Genomic DNA, 17,645 nt, shown 5'->3' on the forward strand with positions numbered 1-17,645 from the left:
ATGTCTCTGTCCCAACTTGTTTTTTTTTTTTTTTCAACAAGTGTGTTGCAGATATCAAAATTTGTTCATATTTACAAAAAATAAGCTGGCCAGTGAAATCATTGAAAATCTATTCTTTGTACTTTTGTCAAATAAATAAAGATTAAAGAGAATGAAAGATTTTTTGCACCCCCACTAGTCCAGATTAGAGTTTGTCATGTTAAAAAATAACATCTTAATTTCTCTCAGGTTTGTGGTCCAACCATACCCAAGAACTGTGACGTAACCACTTACAACGGCATGTGCTTTAAAATCAGTTCAGAAAATGTTGTGAGCAGATCTGTGCCAAGGACTCTGAGAGGTATTTGTATGGGGTTGTGAAAAATCAGTCTTCATACTGTATGTGACAAGATTATCACCAGCCGAGGTTCATGATGCAATTCTTTTTTTCTCCAACCTCAGAATGCCCAACATCCCAAATTGATATTGCTTTTTTATTGGATGGATCTGGAAGTGTAGATTATGCAGATTTTAATAAGATGAAGGCTTTTGTTATAGAAATGATCAAAAGTTTTGTAGACCATGACACACAGGTAGGATGATCAATGCATTTATGTTCTAGATTATATATGATTTTTAACACCAATTTTTATAGCACCAGAAACTAAATCTATCTCTTTCTGTCTTTCAGTTTGCCATTGCACAGTTTTCTACATATTGTAAAATTCATTACAATTTTCAACAAGTCAAAAACGCCAAGGCGTGGGAAGATGCAGTGACTAAGATACGTCAACAGAAAGGATCGACTTACACCGCGGCAGCTATAAAACAACTTGTGTAAGACATGTTTGCTGATATTTCATTAAAATTATACTTAACCATACAATACTTCTGACAGAAAATCTGATGAGACTGATGATCACAGAACGAACAAAATTACAACCAAATTTAAGCACTTAAAAAAGAAAAACTAAGACAATTAATAATATAAACTTAATAAGAAATGTATCGTATACAGTTGCATCATTACACTATTTAATACTATTTAAATATTCTGTACTATTTACTATTAACAGGGAAGAGCTATTTGTAAGTGAAGGAGGTGCAAGACCATCAGCCAGCAAAATTCTGGTTGTTATCACAGATGGGGAATCAACTGATTCTGAGTTCTTGGCTCAAGCTGTTCGACAAGCTCAAGCCAAAAATATAACGCGATATGCAATTGGGGTAAGATCAATATATAGCCCTTACTTATGTGTTTGTTTTGGAAAAGATTTGAAGTTTTCAAAATGATTTTGTTCACTATGTAAATTAAATGTATACGTAAAATAGAAATTCCGTCATCATTTACTTACCACCTATGTCATTAAAAACCTGTATGACTCACTTTCTTCTAAAGATTTTTTTTTTTTTTTTTTTGTCTATACAATTAAAGTTTTTGGGAACCAAAGTTGTTTTGAACTCAACTGGCCAAAAACTTATGAAACATTCTTTATGGAACGTTATCCCCACTTTGAATTTTTCTTAGGTTGGCAATGCTTTTAATGTTGACAAAGCAACAAGGGAGCTGGCGATTATTGCATCTTTACCCACCAATAAGCATGTGTTCAAAGTAACTGACTTTGATGCACTGGCCAGTATTGGTGAACAACTCAAAGAAAACATTATTGCCATTGAAGGTGTGTTTTTAGATGAAATATGCTTGATTTATAAAAAAAAAATAATAATCATCTTCTAGTTAACTGTGTTGTTGCTTCTTGTATTTGCTAGGAACCCAGACCACTGGCGATTCATCTCGGATGGAGTTTGCACAAGATGGGTTTAGTGCAGCATTAATATCAAATGTAATTAAACTACATTACACCAAACTTAAAAAGAAATTGTATAAAAATTAAAAATATGAAATACATACAGTAAGTACAGTAAGGGAAAAAATATTTTGTGCTGCTGATTTTGTACGTTTACCCACTGATAAAGAAATTATGAGTCTATAATTTTAATGGTAGGTTTGTTTGAACAGTGAGAGACAGAATAACAAAAATCCAGAAAAAAAAGCATATCAAAAAAAGTTATACATTTATTTGCATTTTAAGGAGTGAACTAAGTATTTACAGTAGTATTCAGTTCTCTTTGCAGATCGTCTCCAAGTCATTAAGGTTTCGAGACTGAGGTTTGGCAACTCGAACCTTCAGCTTCAGCTCCCTCCACAGATTTTTTTATGGGATTAGGGTCTGGAGACTGAGTAGGCCACTGCAGAATCTGAATGTTCTTTTTTCTTGAGCCACTTCTTTGTTGTCTTGGCCGTGTGTTTTGGGTCATTGTCATGCTGGAATACCCATTCACAACCCATTTTCAATGCCCTGGCTAAGGGAAGGAGGTTCTCACTCAGGATTTGAAGGAACATGGCCCCGTCCATCGTCCCTTTGATGCGGTGCAGTTGTCCTGTCCCCTAAGCAGAAAAACACCCCCAAAGCATAATGTTTCCAGCTCCATGTTTGATGGTGGGGATGGTGTTCTTGGGGTGATATAGGCAGCATTCTTTCCTTCTCCAAACACTGCGAGTTGAGTTGATGACAAAGAGCTTGATTTTTGGTCTCATCTGACCACAACACTTTCACCCAGTTCTACTTTGAATCATTCAGAAGTCCATTGGTAAACTTTAGACAGGCCTGTACAGGTGCTTTCTTGAGCAGGTGCTGCAGAATTTGTTGTTTACGGTGCGGTGTGTTACAAATTGTTTTCCTGGTGAGGTGACTATGGTCCCAGCTGCCTTGATATAATTGACAAGATCCTAATGTGGTTCTAGGCTGATTCCCCACTGTTCTCATGATCATTGAAAATCCATTAGGTGAGATCTTGCATAGAGCAAGGGAAATTGACAGTTTTTTTTTGTGTGTGTGTGTGTGTGTTTCTTCCATTTGCGAATGGAACATCCTGACAGCTCTTTGGTCTTGGGCGTGGTGGAGAGTTTGGAATCTGATTGATTGATTGCTTCTGTGGACAGAAGAGAGAAGAGTGTGTTCCTAATCTCAGCTCATTACCTGTATAAAAGACACCTGAGAGCCAGAAATTTTGCTTAATTCACTCATTAAAATGCAAATCAATTTATAACTTTTTTGAAATGTATTTTTCTGGATTTCTTTGTTATTCTGTCTGGATAACAGGGGGTTGTGTTGATTATGTTCTATACCCACTGTAGAATAAATAAATGAGTGAAACCAATTTGAAAATTAAAAAAAAAATGCTGTGGGATTTATATTTTCACTACATAAAATATGTAAATTATTCTAGTAAATTTTTGAAATAAATACAAAGAAAACCAAGTAACACATTAATTTTACAGTGTGTTACATAAATTGTGAACTGTTGAATTTCTGTCTTTACTGTTCCGTTAATTCAAGCATTTGCATGTTGTTTATGCTTTCCTCCACTATAGCATAGTATTACATGTGCATCTCAATAAATTAGAATGTTGTGGAAAAGTTCATTTATTTCAGTAATTCAACTCAAAATGCGAAACTTGTGTATTAAATAAATTAAATTCACACAGACTGAAGTAGTTTAAGTCTTTTGTAATTGTGACGAGATTCGCTATGGGTTCAGGGGCCTCATTTATAAAGACTAACGTAGAAACCATCCTTGATTTTATCCAAGAACTTTTCTGATTTGAACGTAAGAGCGATTCAGAGAAAACGAACGTACCACGAAATCCATGCATACGCCAGTCATTCGGTTATAAATCACAAATGATCGTGGAATTGTGTGCAGCTGAATGTTCCGCCGTCGAAACGCCCCTGCTTAATTAATTAACATATAAAATGAGCTCATTCCTAAAGCAAAAACTCTGTGACAATGGCAAGTAAAAAGGAGCGCAAGAAATCAAATTATAGTGAGGCTGAACTATCTGCAATACCAGGCATTACCACAAGGAAACGGTCGTACGCCAAGCTGGAATCTGACGTGGAGATAAGTACTTTTCCATGTCAAAGACGTTTTTTATAAATCTGTACTTTGACGTGGATTTGATCGTACGAACACTCTAAGATCAAATCAGTGCATAAGAAAGTTTTATAAATGAGGCCCCAGGTCTGGTGAGTTTGCTGGCCAGTCAAGCACACCAACACCATGGTCATTTAATCAACTTTTGGTGTTTTTGGCAGTGTAGGGAGGTGCCAAATCCTGCTAAAAAATTAAATCAGCATCCTTAAAAAGCTGGTCAGCAGAAGGAAGCATGAAGTGCTCTAAACTTTCTTGGTAAACGGGTGCAGTGACTTGGGTTTTCAAAAACACAGTGGACCAACACCAGCAGGTGACATTGCACCCCAAATTATCACAGACTGTGGAAACTTAACACTAGACTTCAAGCAACTTGTGATATGAGCTTCTCCAGACTCTAGGACCTTGGTTTCCAAATGAAATACAAAACTTGCTTTCATCTGAAAAGAGGACTTTGGACCACTGGGCAGTCCATTTGTTCTTCTCCTTTGCCCATGTCTGACGTTTGTGGTTCACGAGTGGCTTAACAAGAGGAATACGGCAACTGAAGTCAAATTCTTTGACACATCTGTGTTTGGTGGCTCTTGATGCCTTAACCTTAACCCTAGCCCTAAGTCCATTCCTTGTGAAGTTCACCCAAATTCTTAAATCTATTTTGCTTGACAAGCCTTTCAAGGCTTTGGTTCTCTTACTTGGTGGTGCATCTTTTTCTTTCACACTTTTTTCTTTCCACTCAACTTTCTGTTAACATGCTTGGATGCAGCACTCTGTGAACAGCCAGCTTCTTTGGTAATGAATGTTTGTGGCTTACCCTCCTTGTGAAGGGTGTCAATGATTGTTTTCTGGAAAACTGTCAGATCAGCAGTCTTCCCCATGATTGTGTAGCCTAGTGAACCAAACTGAGAGACCATTTTGAAGGCTCAGAAAACTTTTGCAGGTGTTTTGAGTTAATTAGCTGATTGGCATGTCACCATATTCTAGTTTGTAGAGATAGTGAATTGGTGGGTTTTTTCCACAACATTCTAATTTATTGAGATGCACCTGTATATAGCATAGTATTCGTCAGTATTTTACTTACTTAAAAAACAATGTAGGCTTACGTCTTATTGTGACAATTTTGGCGTGCTAGTTTGAAAGAGAGTGGGAGAAAGAAAACATGTTTTCCATAGATAATTAAAAACATATTTTCATAGGAAAAAAAAAACATGGAAATAGTTTGTAATTTTTATCCTCTTGTTTACTACGTTAATTTGATCGGGCAGTATTTTGGGCTTTTGGTTCTTTTGCTATTGTAGGTAACCACTATGCTTTTTTGCAATTGTTAGCATCACTTTTAACCCCACACTGGTGCCAAAATTGTGCAGTGTGAATCAATTTAATGTTAGGGCTGGACGCTCTTGTAAAAGGACTAAATAAAACTTGTATGCTTGTAATGCATGCAGCTTATCATAAATCATATAATATTATGCACTCAGACAGATATAATAATGACTGCAGTGGGAGCTTTCCAGTGGAAAGGTGGATATCAGATGTACAAACAAAATGATCAGTTAAATGTATTTCAAGCTGGAAGTGAGCATGACAGTTATTTAGGTAAGATCTCTTCTTTGACTGTGTAAATCAAAATAAATCAGTCAAATGCATCAGCATATTTTTAAAGTTTACTTTATTTACAGGTTATTCCTTAGCAATAGCGACAATGTTCGGAACAAAGTATGCCGTCATGGGAGCACCAAGACACAAGCATAAGGGACAAGTAACTGTTTCAAGAATTGATAGTGTTCCAAGAAAATTACAGGAACTGGACCCCCCTAAGGTTATATTTGTGTAAAATATTAGCACATCGCACATACAAGTGAAAGTAAGCTCAAAATAGACTGACTTTCCTTTCCCCTTTATCAGCCTCAGATTGGCTCATATTTTGGAGCTGAGGTTTGTGTGGTGGATTTGAACAGTGACTCCAGAACAGACCTCCTGTTGGTTTCAGCACCAACATTCATGGAGCCTGATTGGGAAGGCAAAGTATTTGTCTACACCTTCAACCGCAGGGTAAGTGATGGGGATTAAATGTTTTAGATTATTTTGTATTTTGAATTTAAGTTTAGATATTTGATTTGCTTGTTTGTTTACTTCTTTCTCTGGTCTATCTTCATAGTCGTACTTCGATTTTTCGGGTACGGTGCTGGTGGGAATGGCAGGTCAAAGAGGTCGGTTTGGCTCGTCTTTAGCCAGTCCAGCAGATCTGAATGGCGATGGATACATGGATGTGCTGATTGGAGCTCCTTTAGAAGAAGACGGACAAGGCAGCATCTACATTTTTAATGGAGGAGCTTATCAAATAAATCCCACATATTCACAGGTGCGATGATTGAGGAAAAAAGAGTTAATAATAAAAAGACAAATTAACAGTTGAACCCACTGTTTTGGTACCTTTTTTTACAAATAGGATAGAAAATGTTCTGTTACTTACTTTTTAAGCTTTAGAGACACATATCGTATGTTTCTGTTGTTGTTGTTGTTGTTGTTATTGTCATGAGAACTGTTAGATATTTAAACTTTTTATATTTGAAAAAAGCTATTTGAAATTAAGCATGTTCCTATTTTTTTAACTGATTGTAGATTTGACTACATTAATCAAGCACAATCATTAGGTTAAGCTTAAATATATAATATAAATAATTTCTCACTAATTACACAGCAACATTCCAAGTGTTAATTGTCCAAACACACCAACAAAAAATATCCTGTTGAACACTGTTTGTGGCCTATTATTACTGTCTTATAACTGACCCTCCATCCTGAAAACCTCTTTATCTCATTCTCCCTCTTTCCTTCACTGTATGTGATCACAGAGGATTTCCGGGTCATCTGTGCGACCAGGTTTGCGGTCCTTTGGGATTTCGTTGAGTCAGTTCTCTCTAGACCAGAGTTCAGACAGACTTCCTGATATTGCTGTTGGGTCCATGGGAGCAGTTCTGCTTCTCAGGTGAGTTTTGTTTTATAAAGAACTCTAAATATATAGGAAAATACAGATTCAGTCATGATCATTCATGTTTGTTATATGGGAATCATTCAGGTCCAGACCCATCATGCAATTGAAAACCAAAGTAACTTACAACCCCTCCAAGATACCAACCGGTGAAACAGACCAGTCACTGAAAAACACCATGAAAGTGTGCTTCACGATGAGTCCATACAAACACAGGATATCAGGTTTATTCAAAATTAGAAATTTTCTTTGATCTTGTAAAGTGTGTAAAGTTTTCAGTGTGCAGATATTTTCATCTGTGCTAATATAAACTGCAGGGACCTGTCTGAAAAAAAGACTTATGTTGAGGTAACTAGTGGCACAGACTTAAGCTTTAAACACAAGTTTTATTCACTCTAAGAGAGAATGCATCTAATTAGACAAAATTATCAGAGTCAGCAACATATTGTTTGGGTCAGTATTTTTAATTTAATTTAATTAATTAATTCATTCATTCATTCATTTATTTATTTATTTATTAGTTAATTAATTAATTAATTTATTATATTTATTTTATTATATTTGGAAATAAAAAAATACATGAAATGACAAAGTGCACTTTACATTATTTTTAAATAGTAATAATATGTCACAATATTACTGTTTTCACTGTACAGTATTTGTGATCAAATACAGTAATAATTGATAACATGGTACTGTATATATATAATACACATGCTCAAAATATTATGTCTGACTTAAACAGGTCTACATTTTTAAAAAAATGTAACAATGTGAAAACATTTAAAAACAAATGAAATGTCCTCTGTGTATTATTTTGACTGATTTTTTTTAAGACTGTTCTGTACTTATTTTCTAGGCTTAACAGCAAATATTAATTACACCATCATTTTGGATGCCAAGCGACAGAAATATCGCGCATATTTCTCACCCAAAAACCGCTTCCACAACTATGTGATGTACATTGGATCTTATCAAGAAATTTGCAATAGCCATCCTTTCTTTGTAGACGTAAGTCTAAAGCATTTTCTCATACTTTTAAATATCAGACTCTGTTATTGTGGCTGTATGAAATATCAGTTATGAATGGAACTAATGTGCATCATTGTGCTCGTATCCCATCAGGGTTTCTCAGAAGATGCTATGAACCCGTTGTCCAATCAGTTAACGTTCACTTTTGAGGGTCTACCATCTGCCACATTGCAAAACATAAAGCCAATCCTGCAGCTGGGGGTGAAGACCACGACAGACCACAGTGTAAGATAAGGCAAACCAATTTCACAGCAATGTCACATGTATCTTTCTAATGTAAAAGGATAGCTCACCACTAGTTACTGTATGTCAACTATATGAATTTCTATCTTTGTTTTTGTTTTTGTTTTCTGAACACAAAAGTAGATATTTTGAAAAAAATGTCTGTTTGTATGCTTGCCCTTAAAATGACTTTTTTTTTCACCTTGCATATCGTCTAGGTTACGAAGGTAACCCTCGTTCCCCGAAGGAGGGAACGGAGACGTTACATTGGGATCTCGCTTGAGAGACCGATCACCTCTGAGCCTTATTAAAAAGGCCAATTGAAAATTGGCGAGTGGACGTGCGTGCCGGCCACGCCCCCATACATACGGGTATATAAGATGGCTGCGCGCACCACTCAGTCAGGCTTTTGCTGAAGAGCCGGGAGAGCCCAGCGTCAGCGCGACGCCAGGGGCGTGGCAGGGGAATGTAACGTCTCCGTTCCCTCCTTCGGGGAACGAGGGTTACCTTCGTAACCTAGACGTTACCCCTTCAGTCGAATCACTTCGACGTTACATTGGGAACTAGACCCATGGAAAAGGCCACGACCCTGACGCCGCGTTACGCACAACGCCACGTGCCGGCAGGTCTTCCCAGACGTGTCCGCAGGCGGTCATTGAACGTAACCTTCCCAACGCCCCGAGGCCCCCTTTTTATAAGGGGGCCTGCAGGGATGCCAGATGTACTGAAGCATGGGTTGGGGGGGCGGAGCACATGCAATTTGTGCATGTGGAAATGAGAATAATTCAATATATCCATAAGATTTCTTAGGGATACACGAGGGAAACAGCGGTCTCCTCCGCTGGAAAATATTGAAAAGTATAGCCACAACCTGCGGGGCGAAGGAGACCCAGGCAGGATCACAGCCAAGGACTACTCCGCATCTAGCCCTGACTGCGGGGCATGGAGGACCCAGGTTCGCCGGAGGGAACATTCTGGGAGATAGCGCACGGATCCACGTGGGAATGGCGCAGCAAGCCGACACCAGCCGTCCCCCCGCTCGCCTGAAGTCTTATGTTAAGACACGGGAGGAACGGCCTCTGCGCGGAGGTTGAAGAACCTAGCGAAGGTATAGGTGTCGCCCAGCCCGCAGCTCTATAGATATCTGCTAGTGAGGCGCCATGAGCAAACGCATAGGATGAAGCAGCACTCTTAATGGAGTGGGCATGAACACCTAAGGGGCATGGCTTTCCCAGATATAGATAAGAGAGGGAGAGGCATCTACCACCCAATGAGCCACCTCAGTTTGGGGACAGCATTCCCTTTCTGCTGAACCCCAAGCAGATAAGCTGCTAGGTGCGTCTGAAGTGCCGAGCGAATTCATTTTCACATAGACACAACATCGCAAGGCTGGGTCTGCCTCCTCCAGGGCAGAGCTTGCAGGTTCACCACCTGACCGCGGAAAAGCGTGGTGGGGAACCTTGGGCACAATAGCCGGGCCGGGGTCTCAGGTAGTAACGTGAGAGTCGCCGGGCCCGAACTTCTTGACACACTTTGCTGGCAAGGAAAGCTTGTAGGTCTCCAACCCTCTTAATAGGAGCCGGGGCAGTCAGGAGCGCTGTCTTAATGACAGGACTCGACTGAGGCCCACTGAGCACCTCTGGGGAACCTTTGCTCGTTCAATGGGAGCCAGGGCAGTCAGGAGCGTTTTTCTCGCTCGACTGAGGCCCGAGGCTCCAAGGGAGCGCCCCGCGGCCTGAGAAGGCGACGGGGAAGCTTCCCTACAGAGAAGTTTGTAGGTCTCCTTACCCTCTTGATGGAGGCCAGGGCAATCAGGAGCGCTGTCTAAATGACAGGAATTCTAGCTCGACTGAGGCCAGGGGCTCAAATGAAGCGCCCCGCGGCCCCGAAGGGCGACGGGGGGGTCCCAAGAGGGTATGAGGCGCGGTCTGGCACCTCTGAGGGACCTCACGACCAGTGGGTGCTTACCTATTTTGCTTCATCTACTGCATGTGATATGCGGCTAAGCGGCGGCATATATTCCGAGAGTCGAGGGGACAGCCTGCGCTCCAACTCTCCTGCAGGAAAGGAAGCACTACTGCAATCGTGTATCTCTGTGCCTCTCAGCGAGAGGAATGCCAGCGATAGACCTCATCTCAGTGCGTGAGCCAGCCTTTGCCAAGGGAGCCCAGTACCGAGTGATAGTTTGTATCACGGCCTGAGGAAGGCCGGAGAGATCTATGGTGTCAAGCCGTGCCCTTACAGGGAGGGACTGCCGCGAGGGGAAGGTTACTAAGACCTAAGTCCGGGTGGGCCGTCCTTGCAGCGCAACCTCCAGACTTACTCCTCGTCCTCCCTGGACTCGCACAGAGTCTGCGCAAGGAGGCTCACTGGGGAAGGGCGTACTTGGGCCCCGGAGGTCAGCTATGTGCCAGAGTTACTCTGGCAATGGGAGGAATCGGGAGGGCGAGCGGATGTGGCTGGGCCTGCCGATATAACTCCAACTAGCTGCGTCACGGGGTGGAGTCGCCATTCTGCAGGTGGGTGGACTGCCGTGGGAACCGGGGGGCTGCACGGTTGAGTTTCCCTGCTTTAAATGAATGGCAAGTAGCAAAATCTGCCACGTTGGACTCCATGGGAGCAGATGGGAGGAGCTGTAAGCCTCTGTTGTACATGGCAACCCAACCCGTGGTAAGCCACGGGCTGACTTGTCGGCAATACTGCGGGAAAACGCCAGTCCGGAGAGAGCCGAGATGCCATGCCCATCATAGGACTCGATCGTGCTGCAGCGGTCTCACATGAAACAGCTTAACGGCAAGCGGCTAGAGCTGACATGTGCCCCAGGAGCCTCTGATTTGAGGGGACCGCTGAATAGTTCCTGATTAGCTCAGAGACTACAGCACCAACTGCGCGCTCTTGGTAGCAAGGCGGGCCGTCTTGTGGACCGAGTCGGGCTCCCGACCGAGGAAAGGGATTCCCTCGGTTGGCCTGAAGGACCAGATGGCGGGGGTGCCGAGGCACCAGGTCCCTGTATTCGCACAACGGAACTCACGAGTGGGCTGGTAAGCACCAGTCGAAGAGACGGTTGAAGACGCGAGTACCTGTCTGCCGAAGAGGGGACAGGGGAGCTCCTATGGCCTAAAGAAGGCAGGAAGGAGAGGGACTAGCCAAGTGGAAGCACCTCGCGCTGAGCGCTCGACCCCCGGGGCAGACCGCCGGAGGGGTGTGCACCGGGGAAAGATCGAGACGCGACAGCGGGTGCCCTTCAGGCAGATGGCTGCAACCCAGCCCTGGAGACGGAAACATACTTGTATGTGCGTCGTCGTGAGCATGTGTGCCGACAGCCTAAGAAGGGATCGGAACAGAGCTCCATCCAGGGCGGATGTTAACCCACCACTCTAACTGGACACGTGAAGTCAGGACTCTTATCAAACCCCGACCTCGTCCCGGCCGGAGAGACAGGCTGGATCGCGTCCTTCGCCAGTAGGAACGCGACCTCCGCAGGCAGAACAGAGGCACGCCTGTTTCCGAATAAAGAATGTAAGGGGTACCTGTGAGTCTGGGCGGACGCCTGGAGCCGGGCCGTACCGTCCGTATCAACCAGTGTAGTGGTATCAAGGGAACGTTGACCGGCGTGACCGTGGTGGGGCAGCCTGGGGAAAGACAGGGAAGGAGACAAAACCCAGAAGGATAAACGTCCTGGAGAAGTGTCTAACTGCGCTAAGCAGTGCTTACCTACTTCCCTGGTTCCCGCGCTGGCGACATCCGGTCCCGAGTCTGGTTCCGAGGAGTGGAAGTGCTGCTCAGGAAGGAAACTCGGGGCCGGGGCCCCAGAGGTGAGAAAGCTGGGTCTTTCTGTGATTTCAAATGACCGGCTAAGTCCCGCTTCCAGCGGGAGTGCCGACAGAGTAGCTCTCTCCACCTCCGGGGGTGCTCGCATCAGGGACGCTTCGAAGCTCGCCTGCGAGGGTCTTCCGTCGCAGGACCCTGAGAGGCGAGCGGCGTCCCTCTCCCACGGGCGGCTCGACGTCGGCTGCGAGCCTGGATCGTGTGGCTCAGCAGGGGACGGAGCTGCGGGGGGACGCCCTCGGCGACGGGCAGGCGGAGGCGGGGGCCCAGGCGGCGGAATGGTAACTTCGCGGCGGGGCAGGATATGTTGGACGGCCTCCGTCTGCCTCTGGACCGTTGGAGCGCCAGAGGAGACGCCCAGCCCGAACGACGGGGAGGCGTACTGCTCTGGCAACTCGACGGGGTATGCTGATGGGCGGAGGATCGCAGGCTTTTGGGGGCCGGCGATACGTTCGACGCCGCTGAGCAAAAACCCTTCACGGTGTCGCCGAATAGGCCGCTCTGGGGAATGGGAGAGTCGAGAAAGCGAACTTTGTCGGCCTCTGCCATCCGGGCCAGAGTCAGCCATAGGTGGCGTTCCTGGACCACGCAGGTGGACATCACCTGACCAAGGGGACACGCCGCGACCTAGTGGCCCGAAGGGCGAAGTCAGTGGCGGCGCGGAGTTCTTCAAGTACCCCCTGGTCAGGACCACTCTCGTGCAGGCCTTAAGGTGCCTGCACCTGGCACTTTTGCAGTGTTGCAATGGCCTGCAGGGCGGGGCAGCGTGTCGGGGGGCGCAGAAAAGGCCCAGCCGATGAGGGCGGAAGAAATTTCACATGCCCTAAAAGGGAGACGCGGAGGGCCCCACCAGGCGGCCGCGCCCGCGGGCAAATGTGCACCGCGATGGCGCGCCCGCGGGCAAAGGTGCACCGCGATGGCGCGCCCGACCTGGGGGACCGCCACGTACCCCTTGGCTGCCCCGCCATGGAGAGTGGCGAGGGGAGAGGAGCTGGAGTGCGCTTCAAATTAATAGGGCGCCATCGATTTTGTCAGCTCCTCATGCACATCCGGTCAGAACGGGACCGGGGGGGAGCGCGGCGCTGCCGCCGGTGCCCCCCCCAGGAACCAGTCGTCCAGCCTAGAAGGATCGGCCGGAGGCCCCTGAGGAACCCTCAAACCGATCCCCCCCGGCTGCCCGGAAAAGCATAGCCGACAGTTCGACATCAACCTCCGGGGGGGCAGCGACCACGGGTGGGCGCCGCGCCGCGGGAAGAGATGTGTCACCGTCTGACTCTCCCTCTGATGCTGTGACAGACATCTCATCCTCTGCAGGAGCACCGAAGGAGACGCTCAGCCCGCCAGGCGGGGAAGCGTCTGCTGCGGAAACTCAACGGGACCGCGCTGAGATAGAGAGGTCCGCAGGGCTTTTTGAGCCGGCGGAACGCTGTCTATCGTAAATTGAATGTCCCCCCCCGCGCCCCACCGCGGTGGCCGAAGAGCATAGGCGGCTCAACGGCTGACCACGGGAGGGAGGCGGGGGGAGCCAGCTCGCGAACGAGCGGCAGGACTTCAGCGTGGTCATGGTCATGCTTTCACCACATGGACCATTCATGAGCACCACCCCAGCGTGCTCAAAGCCTAAACACGTGAGGCAGCGCTCATGTCCGTTCGCTGAGGAGAGGAAACTACCACATCCAGAAACGCACGGCCGAAAAGACATCCTGAAAAGGACGTCTAAAACGGCCGCTAGAAATTGCTCTTTTGTGATCCCGGTTTGCCCAGGGAGGGGCCGCGGGGCAATGCACTCGCCGGGGCTGCTCGCTGGAATGCAAAAAGGCTTTATATGGCCGTGAAAACGGCCGCCCGCGGGACCGCGCTGACGGCTGCCAAACAATGCTCTTTCTGTGAAACACTCTTTTAGTTATGGCAGCGCAGCAGCAGGAGGGAGCATGAACTCTGAAGAACTCTTCTCGGCTGTTTAGAGGCTCGACACATCGGCTCTGAAAGCAAAAGTCTGACTGAGTGGTGCGCGCAGCCATCTTATATACCCGTATGTACGGGGGCGTGGCCGGCACGCACGTCCACTCGCCAATTTTCAATTGGCCTTTTTAATAAGGCTCAGAGGTGATCGGTCTCTCAAGCGAGATCCCAATGTAACGTCGAAGTGATTCGACTGAAGGGGTAACTAAATATTTTAATATCTTAATTCCACAGCTGGACTTTGAGATAAATTGTGGACATGATGAAATTTGTGTTGATGACCTCAGGATGGATTTCAATTTCTCTGGGTGAGCAAATATTTACATTTAGTTTTTCTGTATTATATTAAAGAACAACACAAATAAATTAGCAAATAATAACATTAGTTGTGCTTCATATGTACAAAACCAAAGACAATATTCTAGGGTAAGAAGCAACATAACAGTGTGCTCTATACACAAACAACACCAGACTATGAACTAAGGGAACTTAAGGTCTTTAATACAAAGGGGAACTAACTCAATACAAAACAGGAGTGCTCTAAGTTTGCACTTACGTCACGGTTTAGTCAATTGTCCAGATACACGGCCATATTGGAGAAACTCAGATGTAAACAACAGCATGGATTGCACAGTTAATGTACTACTGATACTAATGTACTATGTTGTTCTGCTAATTTATGCTGTCTAAACCACTGGAAAAAAAATGCGTAGAATTTGCTAAATCATCTCAGTAAGCAGAAAAATATTTAAGTAAACTAAAGTAAAGTAGTAAAGATACGTACAAGCAGTATTAATTAAGATATTAGCCTAATATTTCACCTACTTGACTGGAAATGATAAGAACAAACATGAATGTTGTCGAGATTCTTGCCCTGGAAATCCTGGTTCATTTTGGCCAACCACAAATGAATTTTGTTCCTGAAACTGTTTTTTGCACTCTTCTTATTGATTATAACTTTTGGCAGTTTACTTCAAACCTTTTTCAAATGTTCATTGCTGCCAATATGGCGTGAATCAACATTGTGAAAGGTCCCAAGTGATTTTTTTTTTTTCTCTTTTGTTTCTGTGATCCAGATCTACAAATATAGAGGTGGGCATCATGCAGGAGATCAATCTGACAGTGTTTGTAGAGAACAGAGGAGAAAACTCATACAACACACTCTTCACTCTCAGCTACCCCTTTGGACTTTCCTACAGCAGAATCATATCTAAACAGGTAAAACGTATATGATTTATATGGAATGACAATTATTGTTACTGAATGAATGTTTATGCATAATCTGTTTGAGCAGGGCAGAGTGGAATGTGTATCTCTTGACAGTGAGCAAAAAGGTTCATTTGGAGAGACCACCTGCCAAATCAGCAAACCCATCCTCAAGGGAAACTCTCAGGTGAGGTCACTTTTAAAACTTTCCTGTGCAATTTTTCTTTATTAACACTCCTCATTTTTTCTGCATCCACTTCTAGGCTGTGTTTCATATTACATACAGCATCAATAAAGAAAGCACCTTCGATCAAAATGTCACATTTACTGCTAGAATCAACAGGTATGACCCATTTAATAAATATCACCTTCATCTGCATCCTTCAGCCATGAACTACTAACCAAAACTCTTCATCACCTACAGTGGGAATGACCAACACTCTCAAACCAGTGAATTATCCAAAGTGGAAATCATTGGTGTCAAATATGCCATCAATATTGCCTTAATAAGGTTAGTGCCCTGGTCCTCTATAACAGACCTTCTCAACTGGATTTGACAATGGATGTTATGTTTCCACTTGATGTTTCAAGTTAAATATGGGATTCTAAAGCAAAACCAAATGAAATGTTTAATTTAGTCAGGGTTATATTTTGTTTTACATGAAATGTAAAAAAAAAAAAAAATGTTATTACAGTATTACATTTTATATAAATGAAATAAAACATATTAAAACAGTATTAGACTGTAGCTAAAAAGCTAAATGGCCAAGCAAAAAATTCTTCAAACTGATAAATCTCATTAGACAACTAGTGGAATTGCTCTCAGTTCTGTAATCTTCATAATATGCTTGGTGGTTCATTGCATAGTTCCTTGAGGAAAGTGTTTTCAGAAACATAAAAAAAGACAAAATCCTAAGGATTACAAACTTTTGACCAGTTGTGTGTGTATGTGGTGTGTGTGTGTGTGTATTAAATAACTGTCTGAGACATTTCCCTTTTTTTAATAAGACATGAAGACTCAACCCTTTACATTAATTTTACTGCACAGAAAAATGACACTGAAAAACCAGTCAAACAGATATTAAAGGTACTGAAATTAAATTCACACACTTTCATGAACACAAAATTGAATAAAATAATTAACTTATAAAAATGGTCTCTTTCAGGTTGAAAATGACTTTAGAGAACTAAGTTTCAAAGTTTTAATCAGAGTACCAGTGATGTTGGGAAATAAATCTATCTGGACTAATAAAACCATACAGGTAAGCATGAATGTGTTAGAAGAAGGCCATATTGATTCACATTCATCAAAATAAAAGCATCCCAACAGTAGTGTATGTGCTTTTAGATTCCAGGCTGTGTGAAACAGAGGGATGTGCGGTCTGCGGTAACTGATTTTGTCGAAGTAATTAAAAGGGATCGTGTGGTGGTGAGTGATTTAGTTTAATTTCCTGATCTAACATAAACAAGTACAAAAAATATAATACTTTCTCTTTTTTTGCACATTGACCCCATTACTCTGTCTCTCTGGATGTGTGTCAGAACTGCTCTGTGGCGGCGTGTGCCGAGTTCAGCTGTGACGACACCCTCATGAAGAATGAAAGGAAATTTTATAATATAACTGGCAGCGTGAGCTCTGGATGGATTGAGCAGGTTTCTGACTTTTAAAGCAAATTCATTTCACAAAACAGACCATATTTTCATATGTTTGTCATCATTTCATAATTTCTTCATGTCATGGTCTGTTTCTCCTAGACTGGACTCAGAGCTGCTGTTTTTCAGCTGGTCAGTTCAGCATCTCTGGATTATGACAAGAGCACATATGTTTTCTTTTCCTCTCAACAAACTGCACCATCTGTTCAGGTAATGCATTTTTTTACAAATTGCCCAGAAATGTTATAAAGTTTAATAAAATTTGAAAAAGAATACAACCGATACCAAAAAATGTATGATTACAATATGCACTGTAAATTTTCATTTGCTAGACCTTAGATTTTCCAATCCATGTATACCTATACAACCACAATGTAACCCATAATGATATTATATTTATATGGGAAGGTGGATTGTCAAAGGTATTATTGTATTAATGTACAGTACGTGTGTATGTAGATAAATACTCAAGTGGAGGTGTATGAGGAGGTGAATCTGACTAAAGAGATCGCTGGAGGTGTAATAGGAGGACTGCTGCTACTGGCTCTCATCACAGCGGCCCTCTATAAGGTGTGTTTACTGGATGTTCAGTTTACAATGGTCTACATTGAGTTTCTGTTTCCAGTGTTGTAATGCATATGCTTTTTTTCTTTTAGGCTGGTTTCTTTAAAAGCCAGTATAAACAGCTGCTGGAGAACGCAGAAGAAAGCCCTGAAGAGGGGCCAATCACAAAATAGACAAATAAATAAAAACAACCAACCCCTTTAGATCAGCCCCA

At 43.5% G+C, this 17,645-nt stretch overlaps 1 protein-coding gene and 1 pseudogene across 1 annotated transcript; both read left to right on the forward strand.

The window, feature by feature from the left end:
- The window catches only part of LOC141298322 (integrin alpha-M-like), a 56,309-nt pseudogene extending 38,664 nt beyond the window's left edge, over positions 1-17,645 (forward strand).
- LOC141298281 (integrin alpha-X-like) lies at positions 5,463-7,217 on the forward strand. Its single transcript, XM_073828791.1, has 6 exons — positions 5,463-5,568; positions 5,652-5,755; positions 5,878-6,024; positions 6,131-6,334; positions 6,828-6,961; positions 7,052-7,217. The coding sequence occupies exons 1-6, from the start codon at positions 5,463-5,465 to the stop codon at positions 7,215-7,217; spliced, it is 861 nt and encodes a 286-aa protein (XP_073684892.1).

This window comes from Garra rufa, chromosome 22, assembly GCF_049309525.1.
Source record: "Garra rufa chromosome 22, GarRuf1.0, whole genome shotgun sequence".
Lineage (NCBI taxonomy): Eukaryota > Metazoa > Chordata > Actinopteri > Cypriniformes > Cyprinidae > Garra > Garra rufa.

Coding starts and splice junctions, on each gene's coding strand:
- LOC141298281 (XM_073828791.1), top strand. CDS start 5,463: ATGACTGCAGTGGGAGCTTTCCAGTGGAAAGGTGGATATCAGATGTAC. Junction 6,025..6,130: donor TCTACACCTTCAACCGCAGG/GTAAGTGATGGG, acceptor CTATCTTCATAG/TCGTACTTCGATTTTTCGGG. Junction 6,962..7,051: donor GGAGCAGTTCTGCTTCTCAG/GTGAGTTTTGTT, acceptor GGAATCATTCAG/GTCCAGACCCATCATGCAAT.